Raw genomic sequence first — 18,793 nt, 5'->3', positions numbered from 1 at the left:
ACAATACCTCAAAGGCATCTGCACAAGCCTTAGGACCTCAAATAAAAGCAATTAAAGCCACGGAAGGACCAGACAGTGCTGGAGCAATTCCTTTAAACTTCTTGTGTGGAATGCCGATGAAAGACTATATGGGAAGATCCAAGTATTAAACAGATTCAGAACTAGGCAATCACTCAGAAAAGTGTCAGCAAAAGAAAATTTTATTCAAAGCACCTGACAGACTGCCAAGGGCTACTCCACAACTAATGAGATCCTATGGCACATTAACAGTTCTCAAAGACATCAACATGATGGATGATTTCTAACAGATATCCCTACAGTTACCACATTTGAATAAAAAGCAGTTCTAAACATTTGACGGGCTGGCATAAAGAGCTGGCCTGTAATTTAGCCCAGAGGACCTACAGAAAGCCCAGGTGTCCAAAACTCAGGAGCACAAACCCAAGTTCTGTGAAACTCAAGGAAGAATCTGATCAGAAATAACCCTGAGAAATAACCACTTAGTTTGTTTATCAGGTTTCACAAGAGATAAACCAAGTTACCTGTCCTGCATATATGCAATATACTTCTTAGAATGGAACACCTTAAGCAAAAAATAGGGTTTACTGCAATTTTTGTTGCCATATATCATAGTTCTTGTACTTAATATTTTGTCTGTAATCATTACTTCCCTTAATAATGGAATTTTTTCACAGGGTCCCTGCAATAAGTTAGAAACCTTACAGCTACAATAAAGGAAAGATGGGAATCAAAGACACTAATTCACTTCAAAGGAGACAAGGCTGCGAAAACTCAAATATGACTGCCTATTAACTTAGCTGCACCTTACTTTTAAAAAGCGTGTCAGCTGAATTAAGTGCTAGACTACTCTTATATTTCAAATTGTTAGATTACATAAATAAACTTGGCTATGCAGCACTTCCCTGCAAGGAGAAAATGTCATGGTCCCAGAAAACAGATTTCATTAGAATGAAAGTCTACACTTCCAGAGCGCTCTGCATCTGGGCAGTCAGTGAGTAGCAAGGGACAAAAGACCAATCCTCACAGCATAAGTCTTCATTTTAATGGATAGATAAAGCTTCGGGAAGAGAAATGAGAATGAGGTGCAGATGCTATGAAAACCACAAAACTTTTATGAGAGACCATCACAGATTGTGAAACAAATTATCAGAGATCAGATAGCAGGGAATTTTCTCTTTAGAAATTAAAGAGAGAACAAATTGAGAGAGTCAAATATTAGAGTAATACAAGAACCAGGAACACCCTTCAAGGAAAGCCAGACTCTACAGAATTAATCAACATGATGGAAGAAGGAAACTTTGAATGACTTCTACTTTTCTATGTTGGCTAGAATACGACTCGCCTTCGGAGATCTTATGACAGCTTATTTCCTGCCCTTGGCTTCGATCATATTTGCATCACCTCTGCTGGCACCCCCGTGCAAAGCTGAAATCACCAAGATACTCATTCAGGTGACATTAAACCTTGGAGAAACATAAAATCTATTTATCAATTTGACATAAAATCTGAATGCACAAACAAGGCTCTTTTCCCTATTTTGCTTGTAATGTCTGGTACAGTAGATGCTCTTAAAGCCTACCCACAGAAACAGTTGTAATAGGTGACTTCTCACCACTTTTGCCATGGAGCTCTGTGGTTACAGCATTCTGCTGGTACTGGGCATCCATCCCTGTCACTCACTCTTTTGAGAGAGGGTAGATAAACTTGTTATTCATGAGCAAGAACACACATTTTTTGTCCAATCTCTTATGCATTTGGCTATGAAAACGTTGCACGTATATCCAAGCTAGCTTAAAGGAGCTGTAGTGAATGTCCATCGGCTGCAACACGGAGCCTGATGCAAATGGTCTGAGAAGCAGTAAATTGATGTGTCTCTGATGCTTTGGCTATTTTACCTTCACCAGAGCTGTTTAAGCTAAAATTCACACAAGTATGCCCCCATGATAAGACAGTTTTATCAGTGGTTGCATTGTAGATAAAGTCAAAAGCTTACCCCACATTCGTATAGGCCCACTGATTTCAATTAACAAATATATTTATGGGCCTGTTCCTGATTTCTGTTTAAAAGTAATGATCAGATGCTGATTACCAGTTCTGACATGTCCTTAATAACACATGAAACATAAGAATTTTATGAAGAATGTATAATATTTTGCTTTGATTTCAAATCTTTTATTCAAGGATAGTCAAAGCCTGGTTTTGACACTGTAGCACATTCACAGGAGTAATCTTTTCTATGAATACATATGAGAGTACAGTTGTTAACCTCAAGGTCACAGGTTAACTGAGCACTCAGGTTTGCCTTTCTCCCTCTGAAAATTTGGCTAGACGGTCCTGTACAGCAATGCTCTTGGACTAAGTAAGACAAATAAAGCAGGACTAAATCTGCAAAATTTTAAGAACACTCCAAAGAGATAATTTTTCACATCAAATGAGAGATCACAGCAGGACAAATAGAAATGGATACAGTCTGACTACGATAGTGCAGTGATAAACACTAACCCAGTGCACAAGAACTGACACTGCACCCTACACCTACAAAGTAGAGGTCTCCTCCTGGAACAATGAACTTAAGCCTTTTCTAGACTTGCACAAAAATTTCAAGGCAGATTTATTAATTATCTGAGAAAAGCCAGTTAAAGTCTCCTCAAGACCTGCTTTGTTAAAGAGCTGCCCAAAGAAACCAGCTAACAATTATGGCCATTACATCTCAGCACCATTGGAAGCCTACTATTAACTAGAGAATAATGTGACGTTTTTCATCATCTGCAGCCTAAACATGAGCCATCACCCTGAGAAACAAGACTGGAAAGGCCATGTTCTGACCCCATTCTATCTCCTTCTCCTGGACCAGGGTAAATGAAGTCTGCCATTTCTCATCTGGGCAGCAGAGCTCAGTGGTTTGTGCTGCCTGCTTTGGAAAACCAAAGAAGGGATTAACCCACCTTTCAGCAGGAAGGGCTCAGCCCTGGGCACCAGCGATCCTTTATGGCCACCTGCAACACAGCTATTCTGTCCTGCCACCCCTGTACTGAATCCTGTCAGTCAGCACCTACAGCGCTCAGAGCCAGTTCTGGAGCAGCGGTTTTCCACACAACGTGCCCATGCGCTTCTGTGAAAGTGCTCCCTCTCTGTCAGAGGCTAGTGTGTAGTACTCAACAGAAACCTCCTCTTCCTTGGTCTCCTTCTACAGACTTAAAGTAGCCCTCAAGGGATGTGATTGCCCAACCTGTCTCATTTCCCTACCAGCAATTCAGAGAGTAGTTTTGAAAAATGGTTGACCCTTACCAGTTTCCAATGAATCGGGGATCACTCTGGTCAATATAAACAGTTGTCCTAGGATCAACATAGAAACCAATAAGAAGTCCTCCTAGTAAGTATCCAGCTGCAGGACCAAGTGCTCCCATTACGTACATGATAGCTGAGGAAATAAAAGTTCACAATCGTAGATCAATAAAATAATGTTTCATTAGTTATTTAGATGCAAAATCCAAAAGTAAATGATGCCTCTGAAAGCAGGGAGTTTCATACCCCAAAACTTTCAGAGGCCTTTTTTTGTAATCTTCAAAGGCAGCAACTTCTACATAAGTACCATTGATAAGAAAATTACTGCTTTCTGTATTTTTCAGTCAAATCATGGATGGAAGTATATATTACTCAGTATTTTGGATGGAAACCATACTTGACTTCGACAGTATTTTTCATATTTGTTAACATTTCCATTGAATCAAAACAGTATTGAATACATAAATAGAAAAAAATATAATTAATGGTAAGCAAACAGAAAAGCAAAGGATAAAAATTGTGTAAGATACCAAAGAACAAAGTGCAGCATTCCAGCTTAGTTACCATCAGACTAATACTAGATTTAGAAGAACCATAAAAGTTAAGAAACAAAGATAAAACTGGACCTGGGACCCAGGAAATCTTTCTGCATGTCCCAGTAGAGGTATAGCTGTAAAACACCAGCAGGAGCAGACAGAACTCAGTTCCTGCTGAGCAGAAGCGAATTCTGAGATTTAGGAATTTTGGTCTTATTTCCAGGTTTTGAAAGGTGGGTAATTTAAAGACTGTCATATGTATTGCCTTTAAATCTTACCAATTCCACTCCTTTCCTCCTCTACTTCTGCAAATCCCAAATTGATTTTTGAACTAAGCCAAGGTCAGTTATCACAACTTTAGATGACATTAACCACACCATCAAGACCACAGCCATCTTCCAAAGACTTTTCTCTTATTCCCCTGCTCCATCTCTTTCCCACCTTAATGCATCCTGCAGTACTCATCCCTTCTAGGATGCTTCTGCCCTGCTTCCCATACCACCTAGCTGTAAGCACAACAGCCAAGAGGGGTGGTAAGGGTCTCTGCTATCCACTCACATGCCTGGTACCACCAAAACCCAAGTCCCAGTTGCACAACACCACTTGCTGAAGACCCACTGTGTAACACATGAAAAAGCAACTGATTATCTAATTCTCTGAAAACATCATCTTCACCACAAAATATCTCTCTCCACGTGGTTTCTGTGGACCAGTCACTCTCTATGGCAGTATGCAGACTCCATCCTTTTTGGTCCCATCCTCTAATCAGACATGCTGTGTCCTACACTCCAGCAGCTGAGGAAGCATAACTGAGTTGTTAGAGGTTGGGTTTCTGTGTTACCAGTTATATAGTAAATTATATCTCACGGACAAAATAAACAAAAATAAATCACTAAATCTGCCTGCTTAAACCTAAATAACTTGTATATTTTCATCTTATGTTCTGAAGGAAGAGAAAGAAGAAAGAGAACATTCTCATGAGTAAAAAGGGGCTGCTAACTGAGAGCTATATTGCAGGGGAGAAAAAAAAAAATCACACAAGCTACCATAGAAGGTAAACTGCCTATAGTAAAAAATACTTCCAGAGTACAGATTGATTAAACAGATTTATCACTTTTAAGTTACCCTTTCTTAAACACATTTTCAGTTTTTTATGAAACTGTAATTTCAAATAATTAGATTTTGCTGAAGTCCTTTTTGCATAATGGTTTCCAGAACTGTGTTCACTATTTAAATTTATTCCAGCCATGTTCCCTTCTGGATTGATTGTAAACAATTCTCTGTATGCCTAAAATGCTCCATCAGGCAATGTAACACTACTTCCTTAGCAGTAAGTGGTTAGATAAACTCCATAGTAACTGTTATTTGCAAAATTCTTGTCATGAGGAAGACAAAAAACCCCAAACTCCATCCACTATAATAAATTTTGTTCAATAAATGTTTGCTTGGAAAATTGATTCACACAACTACAGCAAGCACCAGTCTCTAAAAAGTTTACACAGGAAACACAAAGAGAGTAAAAGAGTGACCTAATCCATTCATTTCAGTATTCAGTTTTTTTCCATCGGCAGAAATACTGTAAAGATAAAAATTTAACAGTGGTCACTGTGCTCCGTTAAAGGAGGGAATGTCAATCATTTCAGAAGTATTTTAAAGTTACTGTACACGGTTCAGGCTTCAAGATTTTTTTTAATATGACTTACAGGACACATGTAACTTTCTGGATCTTTCAGAAAACAGAGAGCCCTTATGTGCCTGGTCCAGGGCAGGAGGAAACTTGTGAGCACACAAGTTCCATGATTGCCATTTTAAGACCCTATGAAGCATCTTCCTCAGCACCTAGTAATGGCCACTATCAGAAACCAGACACCAAGTGCAATAAACTGATTTGGCCTTCTAAATAGCACTAAAGATAGAGCATAGCAAGTGAAAGATTTTGATATTTCAAAATGAGATACTTGGAATAAATCTAGACCAAACCTCCAAACCTTGCTGTGGAAATGAAGGGAGAGCCATCTCCCAGAAGTCACCCTGGCAGGTTGCTCCAGGGTCCCGGATGAGTGAAATTCTGGTCACAGCCCTCACAGCTATGCACCCCAATGTCCAGGAATAAAGAGGTTCCTGATTCCCAAACAGGATGCCAAGAGTACTGGATGACATGGACAGGAAACTAAACTGGAAACAGATTCAATTAGGACATCATCAAAACCGAACCCACTTCACATATAAAAAATTCTATGGAGAACTGTTCCAAAATTTTTTCCACTCAGGTCAGTAGAAGGCATCCAGCTTCTGGATGAAAAAGGTTCTGAAACATGAGGATGATGTGGGAGCACCTTCCTTTCAGCCTCCTACCTGTCATTTCAGTAAGTTCTTCTTGGTCCTCCCTCTTAGTGCCATGATCTGGGATCCCAGCCTAGGAAGTTGCACTGATTCAACAGCTGAGAAGTTTCAACAGAATTAACAAACATTTTTATCAGGGGACACGCTGGAGTACTGTGATACAGAAGTAGACCACATAGTATCCAGATGATTTTTTAAATTGCACTTAAGGAAATCCAGGATTTGCCTTTTACCCTCCTAGCCATAACCTTGACTGGTGCTTAGATTTGCAAGTTGCCTTCAAATTTCTTAAACCATAAAAAACTATACTATAAAATAGCAGTACTATCTTCTTTCCCTTGATAAAATAGAGATGATGTACATTCTGCAAGTCATAGCTCTACTCCAAACAATAAATCTTCAAAAGATAAAATGAGGAAACTATTGCTAATATAGATATATGGACTACTACACTCATCTCACTCTCTTCTGACTGGTTTTCACTGAAATTAAAAATTGTACCTCTCAGAGTTACTGTATTAGCCACGCATGTTCAATGCTGGCAAGTCCCTGAGTACATTGCTCTGGAAATGTGGGTCTCTAGGAAAAAGCATCTGCAAGTCACCCACACTCCTAGATGAATTAGAGCCATCTGAGAACTACTCATGACATTCAACACAAGCAGCTCAGACTGGAACTTGCAAAAGTTTTTCCCCAGAAGCCTGTTGCAGCTTGCTGCTGCTCTGATGTAGGATCTTAAGTCTTCAAACCAAAGCACAGGTTAGTCTATTAAAATTACATGGCATTTAAACAAGACAATTTCAAAGACCAAAGACCTTGCAGATTCTTTAAAGTTTCCCTTTTCTCTGAAGAACTCAGTGTGGGGCAGAGTTTGCAGTAGCAAGCATACCTTTTCCTCTGGGTGCGTCTTCCCTTTGGTGACAAGGGATAGCCTTTCCCAGACCTCCCAAATCTGGACTTTCAGATCATCATTCTACCTCTGACATAGACTAGATAAGTAAAAACATCCTGGTTCGGACACAGTTAGTTAAGTGCCCATTTGCCCCCATGATATCCAGCCATGGTTATTTTAATTCCTTTTAAGTTTTGTGCCCGAGAAGCTTCTCTGCCTCACCAAATATGCCCCCAACATGGAATCAGGCACAACACAGCATGGATCTGAGGCACAACATGACACTATCAAGGCTGTTTAGTTTTGAAACTGCAGATGGCTACGGCTAGGCAGGCTTAGCCACAAACGTCCATCACAGCGAAGATGTTGGATGGGAGAGAGAAAGGGAGTCAAAGCAACAGTAATTGAATTACACACGGAATTTACCTACAAAAATGAAATAAGATTTAAGCAATGTCATTCTTCTCCACTGAAAAGTTTATGCTGGAACATGTTGCAATGAATGCTGTCATTTTGACAACATTTGACAAAATTATATTGTCTATTGCTTCTATTCACAGGACATTCTTCTTCAGCAGAAGAAAGTTTTACATAGAGACTACTGCAGCAAAGACTCTATGACTACAGTGAGATGGACTGAAACCTCTAGGGGTCCAAAAATGCATGTTCACATCACATGCATGAAATAACTTTGCAGCCAAAGATTTTATTTTTTGTAATCTACCCACACTATAAAAATATACTGAGACAGAAGTCACAAAAATACTTTGAACATCCTTTTCCTTCTTTAATCACACTAAATAACAACTTCAATACATTTTGCCTATGGGAATATGTAACATATGTCCCTATGGCATCCTCAAAAGCATACAATGTTAATGCTCCAACTGTGCCTTTTTATATTAATAACGCTAGTACCAATTAAAGTCGCAAACATCATACTGTGCCTAGATGAACAGAAAGTACACGACATTACTGGGCTACAACAGGCTGTCTGGCTTCTGGGTTCTAAAAAATCCACTTTGGTTTAAAATGTAAAAACAAAGGCATATATTGCTCAGTCCCTCTCTTCTCCTCTGTGTGCACACATATGTCACCACACAGAATTTATCACTGGATAAGGAAGAACATTTCTGAAAGACCCCATTGTTCAAATCTTGGCAGCACCTCACCATAGTACAACTGTTCACTTCATACATGTGTAAGGCAAGCAGAATTTGACCTTTATTCTATTTTCAATGAAAGTTTAGAATTTGTAAAATCCTGCAAAAGCTACAGTGTGCACTTTGGAGGTTTTACACACACACACACACACACACACACATATATGCCTGTTTTTTCATGTCAGGATAGCATGGCGATTTTAGTAGATTTTGCAGGATACTTTTTAGTAACATAGAAACATAGTCTTTTTGCATCCATAGATTTCAAATTTTTACTCCAAAACCTTAACTGTCATTAGCATGAGGGTATTGATTGGAAAGAGATACAAAAGATAAAATGAATCCCCCATAATCATGGAGTAGAGTGGGAAGTCCAGGAGCATAATTTATTTCATCAACGCAATAACCCAGTGTCCCATCTGCTGAACAACACTCATCATCCTGAAAGAACAGCACAAGGGAGAATAACTGAAAACATTCATGTGAATTTGCAAGAAAAGTCCCATGTTTATAGGCTACCTGTCTATAACTTGAGGTGTGAGCTTTACCAGAAATGGCAAGATGAAACTTATATAAATCTGACTGTGTCTCTATGTGCCAGGAAATGTAGGACCCTATAGGAAAAAAAAGATAGTCATTGGGTTACCACCTGGGATTTTGCAAGCAAAAGAATCATCGCCATGCTATGGTACCTGAGCACCCTCTCTAGTCCTGCTGGTAGCACATCTCCCTGAAAGCTGAGCTATGCTGTCACTGGAGAAAAAGCAGTGGGATATTTCTCTAGGGTACAGAGCAGGGTTTAATTTCCACAAAGAACAAAGCTGGAAGGCAGAGGTTTCAATGGGAATATGTCTCAGCTCTCCCCTATTCCTCTCATGTCTCAGCACCATGATGGGGTAGCAAGGGACAAGCGTAACGCAGCTTCCACAGAAACACTGCTCCCATTCATAAAGGCGTATTTACCTCACCCTGTCTAAATTCACCCACACAGAAGCTACCCAAAACAACATAAGGTTTACCCACTCTTTAAAGCCTGAGGACACAAAACTGAGAGGATTTGTGAGCAGAAGCCAAGCTGACTTTTCAAAAGCTTTTAAGTCAGGAAGTCAGTTCACTTCCTTCTTTTTTTCATGAACACACAACCAAGCCTATCTATACATGCTTTAGGATTTTTTCTTTAATGTGGCTATTTGCTCAGGAAAAAACAATGCTTTGAGCATTACTGCAGTTCAGATAACAATGTACAGATCAAATCTTTAAATCATTTCCTTTCAAAATTTATTAGCACTGCCATGACTTTGAAAGTCTCTCAGATCCAGTACTCCACTCAAAACAATAGACAGAGCAACAAAACTACTCTGGTAGCTTCCCTTGATCTTTGTATATAATATATTTGTCACTATTTTCACAGGCTGATTCTACAGATCTTGGAGACAAATTTATAGAGAAGCATAATCAAAGCAAAATTTTACATGCCTACCATGCAAACTGAATAGTCCATCTTACCACTCCATTAAAAAATGCTGAAAGTTAAATATAAATAGGTCCAGTGACTTACCAATGCCAGATAAAAAGCATTACATTTTTACTTTTCTCTTAGATATTTATTACTGAGATACCATTTGTGTCAAAAGAGATTATCACTCCCTGGCTTAAAGAGTTAAACTGCTTTAAGCTTTGTATTCTTCATTTGTGGTCATATTCTAAAACGCTACAACCATTTTCACAGGACCCAATTCTAACATCACCAAATAAACCAGGAAAACAAGCCCAAACTTTTGTTAGGTAAATAGGCTGCCTATCCGAAAGTGTACTTCTCACATACACTGCCACTGCAGTGCTGCTCCAAGTCACTTGCTTTGCTGTGGAGTCACAGTGCCTACAAAGCAATTCATCTTAAATCAAAATTTCACAGACTTGGCACTTGTCTTTAGGTGACACTATCAACAGGTGTGTGCATCCAATCCAAAATCTGAATCTGAAAATCAAAGAAGAAAGGCTTGCACTTGTACCATGTTATTTCAGCCTTAGAGATACTCCTCTTAAGAAAAAAAAAAACTACTCCAGTGCTTAAAATGGAATCTTTATTTCTTTATTCCTAAAACCTGAGAACTGCGGAAGTAGAAACCCAAGTGGCAACTGGAAACTGTCCCATTCTTTAGTCTTGTTTGGAAGCAAATACTACTTGGTTCTTTTCTTCAAAACCTGTCTTTTCTCTCTTTATATTCACCTATGAATAAACATTTGCTGATAATATTACCAAGCATGACTTGTGGCTAGTAGGCAAATATGAAAGAAAGAAAGACATATCTGCTCTAAGAGTTTAGTGAAAATAGTTGCAATTTCTGTGTGCAGTTTCTATATCAGCACAGTTAACTAAATTTAGACACCATGCATGAGGAATTTCTTACTTTGGATAATCAAGCACATCAGGCTTTATCAGCTTTATCAGTTCTTAAACCAATTCTAAAGCAAGAACTTTCTGGTGATGGTATTCTAAAAGCACATACAGCTATCCCTGACTTCAAGCTTATGGAAAGTTCCTACTGATGTGAATGGTTCACACAATCAAAAACAAGCTTGTCTATACTTGCAGGATCAGGACCTACAACAGAAAACAAAGATGCTCTGAGATTCTTTCCGTGGACTAAGAGGCACTGGTCCCCTAAATAGATTTTTTTTTAAAACAGAAGTGTCAACAACTAGTTAAATGCATGAATAAGAGATCAAAACTATACTTCTTAAACCTCCAAGGTGTTTTGCTACATGTAGGGAATTTTGATTTGATTTGGAAATCAAATTTTATTGAAAATTTTATTGAAATTTAGCTGCCAGACAGATGCACACACTATTTGTGCTGAACGCAGTGAGAATGTCCAAAGATGCACCAAAAGACAAAACTTTATATTGTTTATTTTTTCTGGAAATCAGTTATCTAAAAAGCTTCACATCTTACCTTCAGGTTTTTCAAGTTTAGTATGTTGCATTATAAACATAAAACAACTATCCCAAGAGGGTCACTATCTGTGAGTTCCCAAACCCTGACTTTTTAGAAGAGCATGTTTCTTAAAGATGTTTTCTTTTGTGAATACCTTTAACTAAGGGAACTAGGCAGAGACATTGACCATTCATGTAAATACCTACTCAGTGACTCCTCAGTTCAATTCTTGATCTGTCAGCATCCCAAAGTTACCTTCAGTGAAACGTCGTAAAAGTAATGTTCATTTCCATACAGAAAATGACCTACTATATATAACTGCTAACCTAAACCCTAAGCAAACTACTACTCCAAATTATTTTAAAAGCCTTTAACATCCCAAATCCAAGAAACAACTAGTTAGATAATTTCACTGTCCTACTTCCCATTCATTCAAACACTGAAAGCTAAATCCACAGCAGTGAATTTATCATGCACATTAGCAGGATCCTTTAAGTCAGTGGGGGTACTCTCATGAGGCAGGCAAGATTTGGCACTTCTGTCCTATTACTCAGTGATGTTCCTAATAAGAGGACACTGAAGCTGTTGGCTGTCTTTGAGAGACAGGCATTCTTTCTGTTAAGTCATGTCAAATGGGAATATCTCTGCCTTTTAATTGCTTGACTTTATTTTTTTTTAATGGTTTGGCAGTTGAGGCTACACATACACATTTAATTTTCCTCAGGGACTATCCCCAGGCACATGCTTATGGACTCTGTTGATCCCAACTTCTTAAAACTAATTCCCATTTCTTTAGTATTACTTCTAACTAAACTAAAGTGAGGCTGGTTTGTTCATTTGCATCTCATCCCCTTTACTTTAGGTTATCATAGCTGAAAAAGCTGTAAAAGCTGGAATTTGGCCTGCAGGCAGACCTCACCAGGTAGATCACAGATAAGCAAATGAAATAGAGTCTGAAGTAATTTTAAATCCAGTGAATTTTAAATTTCACTGAGAAAACCCAGGCCCGTAGCTACAAGACCAGCAGAACTAGCCAGAAAAGTATTTCAGAATATTTGTATCTGTCCTAGCTTTATATCGTGTTCAGGCATAAGGAGACAAGAATATATTTTTCAGGTCCTCTTGCTCCTTTGAGCTGGGAGAATGCACCCACTGTTGGAGGAAAAGCAGGGAAGAGCCTGGTGAGATTTATCAGGCACAGGACCACATGTTAGAGTCTGCCACCACACACCATGGGAAGAACCAGGAGTATGTACCAATTCCTTAGCAAAGTCTATGTACGTTAAATATCTGGGCTTTTTTTTTTCTATTGTGCACAAACCAAGTAATGGCACACATAAATATCTCATTTTCAGAGGCAGATTTGACACACATTTTGCATACTGCATCATTATCCAAAACCAGATCATTTGTGCCTAGGAAAAAAACTGTGAGGAAGAAACTGAGACAGACCAAATATCTACTGAAAGGGAAGGTTGGGCTTTGATAGTCAAATAATTTCTGTAAGTATTCACTTTTCCTTTGTCCCACCAGCAAGACAACAGAACAAAGCAGAGAGGGAAATTATTTCAATCATGTTCTCTCAGAATTAATTTCCTTTCAAAAATTGGTTTCTGCCTAGGAGGTACGGGTTAATTATTGAAAATGTTGGTGATTGTTTTTCCCTTGACTACCTCTCGCTAATAGATTGCAAAGAAGGGCAAGCCAAACAGCATTTCTTCTTGTTTTCTTTGTAAATTACACTTACATTTTCATCTTTCAACTGAAACAACAGGAATTACAGTTCATTGCTCATATCTGACTGAAAATCTGCCTGTAAGCAAAAGCACATTATTCCAGTAATTTGCAGATGACCGCGTTAGTTTTATTAACAATTATTGTGTTGCTAAAGAAGTTATTTTTCTACATTCAAAAAGGCTGAAAGCTGCAATATCCTTAATTTTTAAAAAATTAAATAACAATTGGTAAAGTGAAATACAGAGCTGTATAGCCATATTGAAAATACTATTACAGGTCAAAGAGTCTGCAAAACATTTCCATCCATGTGTAATGGTTTTAAATATATATAATACAAATAAATATTACATATAAATATAAGAGCAGAGGCTATTTATTTTGGCTACAGTACAACATCATCAGTTTATGAAAACCTCCAAAATTTCCTCTTTATTCTCACAGAAACAAACATTGTTTGAGCATCTTCATTAAATTAGAATGAGGCTGAGATGTCTGTTTCTGGAAAAACACCTGAGCTTTGAGTTCTGGGTAGGGGTCTCTCCTTCTCTGCATGTCCATAGAGGGATCATACGATAGACATGAGAGTTTTTTAAACTCCATGTTCTGCTTGGAGACAGCACAGTCTTTTGCTGCAGAACCAAAATTACTTTCTTCACCATTTAAGCACAGTCTCCTTAACAACAGATGGATGATGAGAACAACAGGCTTCCCCTGTCTTCTCCACCATGCCCACAACCACAGAGCTTTTGGTTTTGACGCAACAGCAAAGTGTTCCTAATGACTCTAACTGTAACTTCTAATAGAATAAGGGCAGGAGAGGTAAAACCACCTAAAAGGAAACAGTGCTTAGCCAGTTCTTTGACAACCAGGTCTAGACAGACGGGTCTTAGATCACAGATCGATATTATCTAAAGAACAGGTCTTGCAGGGAACCCAGGCCATGACAAGCCTAATCACATGACCTTAGTATGAGCAAAGCAGAAGAAACTTCTGTACATCTCTGTGGCAACATCAAATACCAGAACCTCTGTGAGTTTCTCTGTGAGTTTCTGGGCCCTGACTTGGAATCACTGAACTAAAAGATTCCTGGCATTTAATACCTTGAATTAAAGAAGAAACAAAACACAGTTTGGTTTGATCCATATATGTTGAGTAAATATAACTTGATTTTGCTAATCTGTATTCCCACATAAAGGTCAAAATAATGCAATGTACGTTAAATATTTCAATCTTATAAAAATAAATCTTCATTTCTACATGAAAAAAATATTAAATCAATATATTCAAAAAATTGAGATTTAATTAAATCATAATTTGCCAGAGCAAAGCCATCAGAACATTTTTATCAGTACTACTAAATAGCATAGGTTAAACACCAACTGTAGCACTGAAGTAATTACCCTTACAAAAGGTTCTCCTTAATGGTAATATTATAATTACATTTGTCTTTTTAATATATAAATTGTCACAATGATTTAGGGCTCCATTTGCAACACACTCCCAGTCACAGTAAGATGTTTTAAAATATTAATAAAATGTATGAGTATTATTAACTTTCAGTGTTGGCATTTCCAAGAGAAGATTATTTATGTTACAGGGATCCTTCCAAGATATTTTAAAACACCATACATGATTGATTTATAAAAACTGAAAAATTTAAAATCAACTACAATTACTTTCACTGATTAGGTAATTTAATTATTCAGCTGACATGTTTTGGGGAAAATTGGCCAATATCCTTTTATTAAGTTTGCAATTGTTTTAAATAAACACTGTGCATTCTGTTTCTTTATCTCTGTGAGTAGAATTAGGCATGACAGCTTTGTTTCTCAACTACTTAGATTAGCAGATTACTAAACATATTGTTATTTTCCTATAGTAAAAGATGCTTTCACATTTAGGAGACAGACATGGAAAATGTGGAGGCTAGAGGCTACATACAAATGACTTTCAGCCAACTTTAGGCACACTTTCATAGCAGTAACTTTTTTAACAGGATAATTAACTATATTATATTCCTAGGGATGTGGCAGACTCTCTGTAACTGTGAGTGGTTCATTTTAAGCTAAATGGTTTTATATAAATAGAGCTTTGCATAAGGATAACACTATAATGAAATCCGATTCAACACAGATGTCAGAGTAAATGAACAGTCCTTTCTGGCCCAATAAAGCACTAAATTATCCCACAAGTTCTCTTTTTGTTTCTAACACAGTAGATCTTGCAGAAACAGTCATCATCCTTCGCAAAGAAGGATGCCAAGAGACAAGAAACCTCTTCACCTTTTCTTCCTGGCCATACTGCCTTGAGATATTTCCTTACCCGGGTAAGGGAAGGACCCGAGCTGACCACATGCCCTTTATGTATTTCACTAGTTTATCAGTTGAGCATTTAGCAGAGGTAGCCCCAGAACAGGTGACCTCAATATCCCTTGCAGCAGCCAGGGCACCTCCAAGGCTGTCCTGAGCCACCCTGGGGCATCCCTCTCTGCTCGGCTGACTCCAAGAGCACCAAAAAGCAAGAATGCCCCAGAAAAACAGGATCTGGCACTGATACATGAACACATAGAAACTTCTCAGCCAGGCTTAGGAAATAAGGTATTAAGTACCAATGAAAATAAATACATTTCATTACTTGGATTTTGCTTACTCAAGTAATTCAGTGACCTTTTTCTTCTAGTATCTTTGTATCTTTGTCCATTTGCATCCCTTCTCACAGAGAACATGGTTTTGGTTATTTAATTAGGAAGATTCAATTGGAAGATTACACTTGTGTACACAATCTGCAAACTATCACAGCTTTCAATCAGTTTACCACAAGCAAGTTACTTGTTTTTGTGTTTGCAAAGAAAATTAAATTTGAGCCCTAAATCCCACTGAAATTCATTAAAAGTCAGATTCCTTTTACCTCCTTAGGCTCCTTGGGAAACCTTAACCTCAGTTATTAAACTATTCTGACAGAGAGAGAGAGAGATTGACAGGGAGGTCCTCAAAGCATGATACTGGAGTTGCTTGGAATAACCATGGTTGCAAGTGTTACTACTGGTCTTTGCTGTTGTCAGAGCTTTTCCAAGTCTAATGAAAATTGATCTGGCATCCTTCTACTCTGTGGGAGTTTTTTACAACATGTGACAGAAGAGAGATGTCTTCACACTGCTGGACCCTTAAGTACGTTTTCAGACTTATACAGATAAATTTGCCAACAGAAAAAATGGAAGCATGCAGCTCATAGGCAGAGAAAAAAACTAAAAATGTTAATCACCAAAAAATGTAAATATCTAGCATTCCTTCAAGGAGCAAGTATAAAGCATGCAATACATTTCTATATTGCATGTTATACTTAACTGCAGTAGTAATCCATTGTGCTGTTGATTTTAACAAACTATATTGTCATGAGATTAATTTATGACAGTATAGATCGAGTTCCAATACAGAACTCACAAATATTTATTAAATATATACAACTTGAAGATGCGGTGTAAACAGTTTTGTCTCTTATAAAGCAACTAAAGTTATAAATGTGAAAATTAAAATATTCAGATGTGAGAATACTAGCAGTAAAACTCTTAATTTTTCAATTAAGTATGTTTAACTCATACTTCCCTCTAATAAACTCCATAAATAAAAACACAATCTACAATAAAACATTTGCCTTAAGAACAAAAACGTCACTGGTTGTCACATTCTCTTGAACTGAAAATGTTACGTAAACTGTTTATAAGTCATTACATAGATGATTACATTTGACACATTCCTATCCTTAATCTAAATTGCACATCTATAATAAATTTTAAAAAACATCCTAAGATTACAAGTCTATTTCTGCCATCAGTGCTGACACTACACTCAGACCAGAAATGGCCCTGACAAAACAGGTTAAAAAAAAAGGTCTCTGCAGAATGTCTGAGAAATGCAGATCTTCATCTACTGTAACCTCATGCAACTGAAGTTTTTCAGCTGTTTTATAAAATATATCATGGTAACAGTCATGCACAGAATACATCAATCAAACATCACACAGTAAATTCAACTTTGAGATACCTCTTGGTGTAATTTCCTCCTCTTCTCAATCAAGCAGCTCACCTATTGCATCACTGAGATCACCATGTTATACTGGAGTGACACATCCTTGTCTAGAGGCCGATTCTAGCCCCCAAAGCTGTGTAAACACGTCATGTTTGTCAAACGCATCACAGCTGCTCCATTTTGGCTCCCAAAGAGCATGGCTACTACTACTTTGCTCACTGCTTTGTAAGTGCTTTGCAGAGATTTTCTAAGCTGGAGATGTACTTACAGAACCAAGACTGTTGCTGGATCAAGCACAGTTAAATCGCCATCTGCTAACTTGCATAATAAACCACTCAGGGAAATGTTTCTTTCAAAACAGACAAATGATAGGAACACAGCATTATGCTTTTCAAACACTGAAACTGTTGGGAAAAACTTAGCAACTAAAAGATCAAAACACTGCAGTGACAACACCAGCAGATATGGCAGCAGAGTCAGACACTTGTTCTTAGCAAACATAGCTGAATAGCCAAACTAAAATGTAGTTTCACATGTGAAACAATCTGTAGAAAACTCTTAACAAGCATGTCTCTTTTTCCAGAGGAGGAACAATTCAGAGGTACCACCCCAGGCTCTTATCTTCAGGATATTTAGCACACAGCTGATGGACACTGCCTTCCTAGCCCTTTTTGTGAGTCCATCCCTTCATTTCAGTTGTACTTTCTAAGGATCCAGAAAGAAAATATTTCATTTAACACAGTATTCTATTATTTTATTTATTTTTTTGGTTGCACATAATCACAGAAAATATGTAATACTTCAATGATAGAAGAACTGGCTCAGGAGATGAGCTAAAAAATAAACATAGGCCTAAAAAAGAAAGCAAAAAATAAAAATCTTAAACTACACTATGTTCTCTTTTACACGGATGTGATACAGAAAAAAAACCCACAGAAGTCAATGAAATGTCTTCAGATTGTCACAGGAAGAAACAAAATTAGAAAACAGCATTCTCTCCTTATTGCCAGTTTCAGGAATATCCTGTAGACTCTTGAAAAATAGGAGCACTGATCTGGGGAACAACTATTTACCACCTAGTTATTCAGTAAGCTCACCTGAGTCCTACATTTAATTATAACATCTTTACTGTTCATAGTTTATTCTGCTCAACGAAAGAAAAATAGAAAGCTTTCATTTCTGTAGAGATTTTTGTGCTAGGAAACAAATATTTGCAACAATTCTAAAATATTGTAGTTATTACTGTTGAAGGGTCTGCTTAATTTCCTCTCCAAAGTCCTCCACCAGTATGGCACAGCTGCACAGCCTTCCCAGAGGTCCTCCTGCCAGTCACCCACACAATGGTTCTCCTGTGCCTCAGGCTGTGCCTGTCATCACGTAATTAATATAACTTCAGATACCTACATCGGGAAGGATGCAAAGGAAAGCCAAACAATCAAGTTTTAAAGAATGGAAGCTATTCTCCCTCCTGCATTTCAAATAACTAACTAAATAAAATAAAACCAAGCCAAAAGCACATGCATAAATGTTCACAGCTAGTCCTGTGACACTGGAGATACTGATCTCTGCAGAGACCCATCAACGTTGTTTATGAGAGGAAAGAGAAAAGCCAAGCTTGAAAATGAGTCCTTCCCCACTGGTGGGGTTTGACAGAGGCTCCCTTTGGCAGAGGGGTGTGTGGTGTCCTGCCTTGTGCCTTCACACAACTTTACCAGCTAACACTTCTGCAGCACCACCTACTCCCGCTTACTGACATTTCTAAAAAATATAATACTTTACTGCATTTTCTCTATCTTCCTATTTTCTTAATTTTAAAATTAAAATTCTTTGAGCTTCTGCCGTAAGAATAATAT

General features: G+C 37.8%; 1 protein-coding gene across 1 annotated transcript in view; it reads right to left on the bottom strand.

Annotated features, from left to right (window-relative positions):
- Positions 1–18,793, bottom strand: part of SLCO5A1 (solute carrier organic anion transporter family member 5A1) — an 80,632-nt gene that overhangs the window by 45,533 nt on the left and 16,306 nt on the right. Inside the window, exon 2 of the mRNA XM_074898854.1 lies at positions 3,310–3,442. Coding sequence (XP_074754955.1) covers positions 3,310–3,442 — 133 coding nt within the window. The remainder of the gene's footprint in view (positions 1–3,309; positions 3,443–18,793) is intronic.

The sequence above is a fragment of the Athene noctua genome, chromosome 2, assembly GCF_965140245.1.
Source record: "Athene noctua chromosome 2, bAthNoc1.hap1.1, whole genome shotgun sequence".
In the NCBI taxonomy this organism is placed as follows: domain Eukaryota; kingdom Metazoa; phylum Chordata; class Aves; order Strigiformes; family Strigidae; genus Athene; species Athene noctua.
The sequence above is the reverse complement of the archived record's forward strand: the minus strand, read 5'-3'. Positions and strand labels throughout refer to the sequence as shown.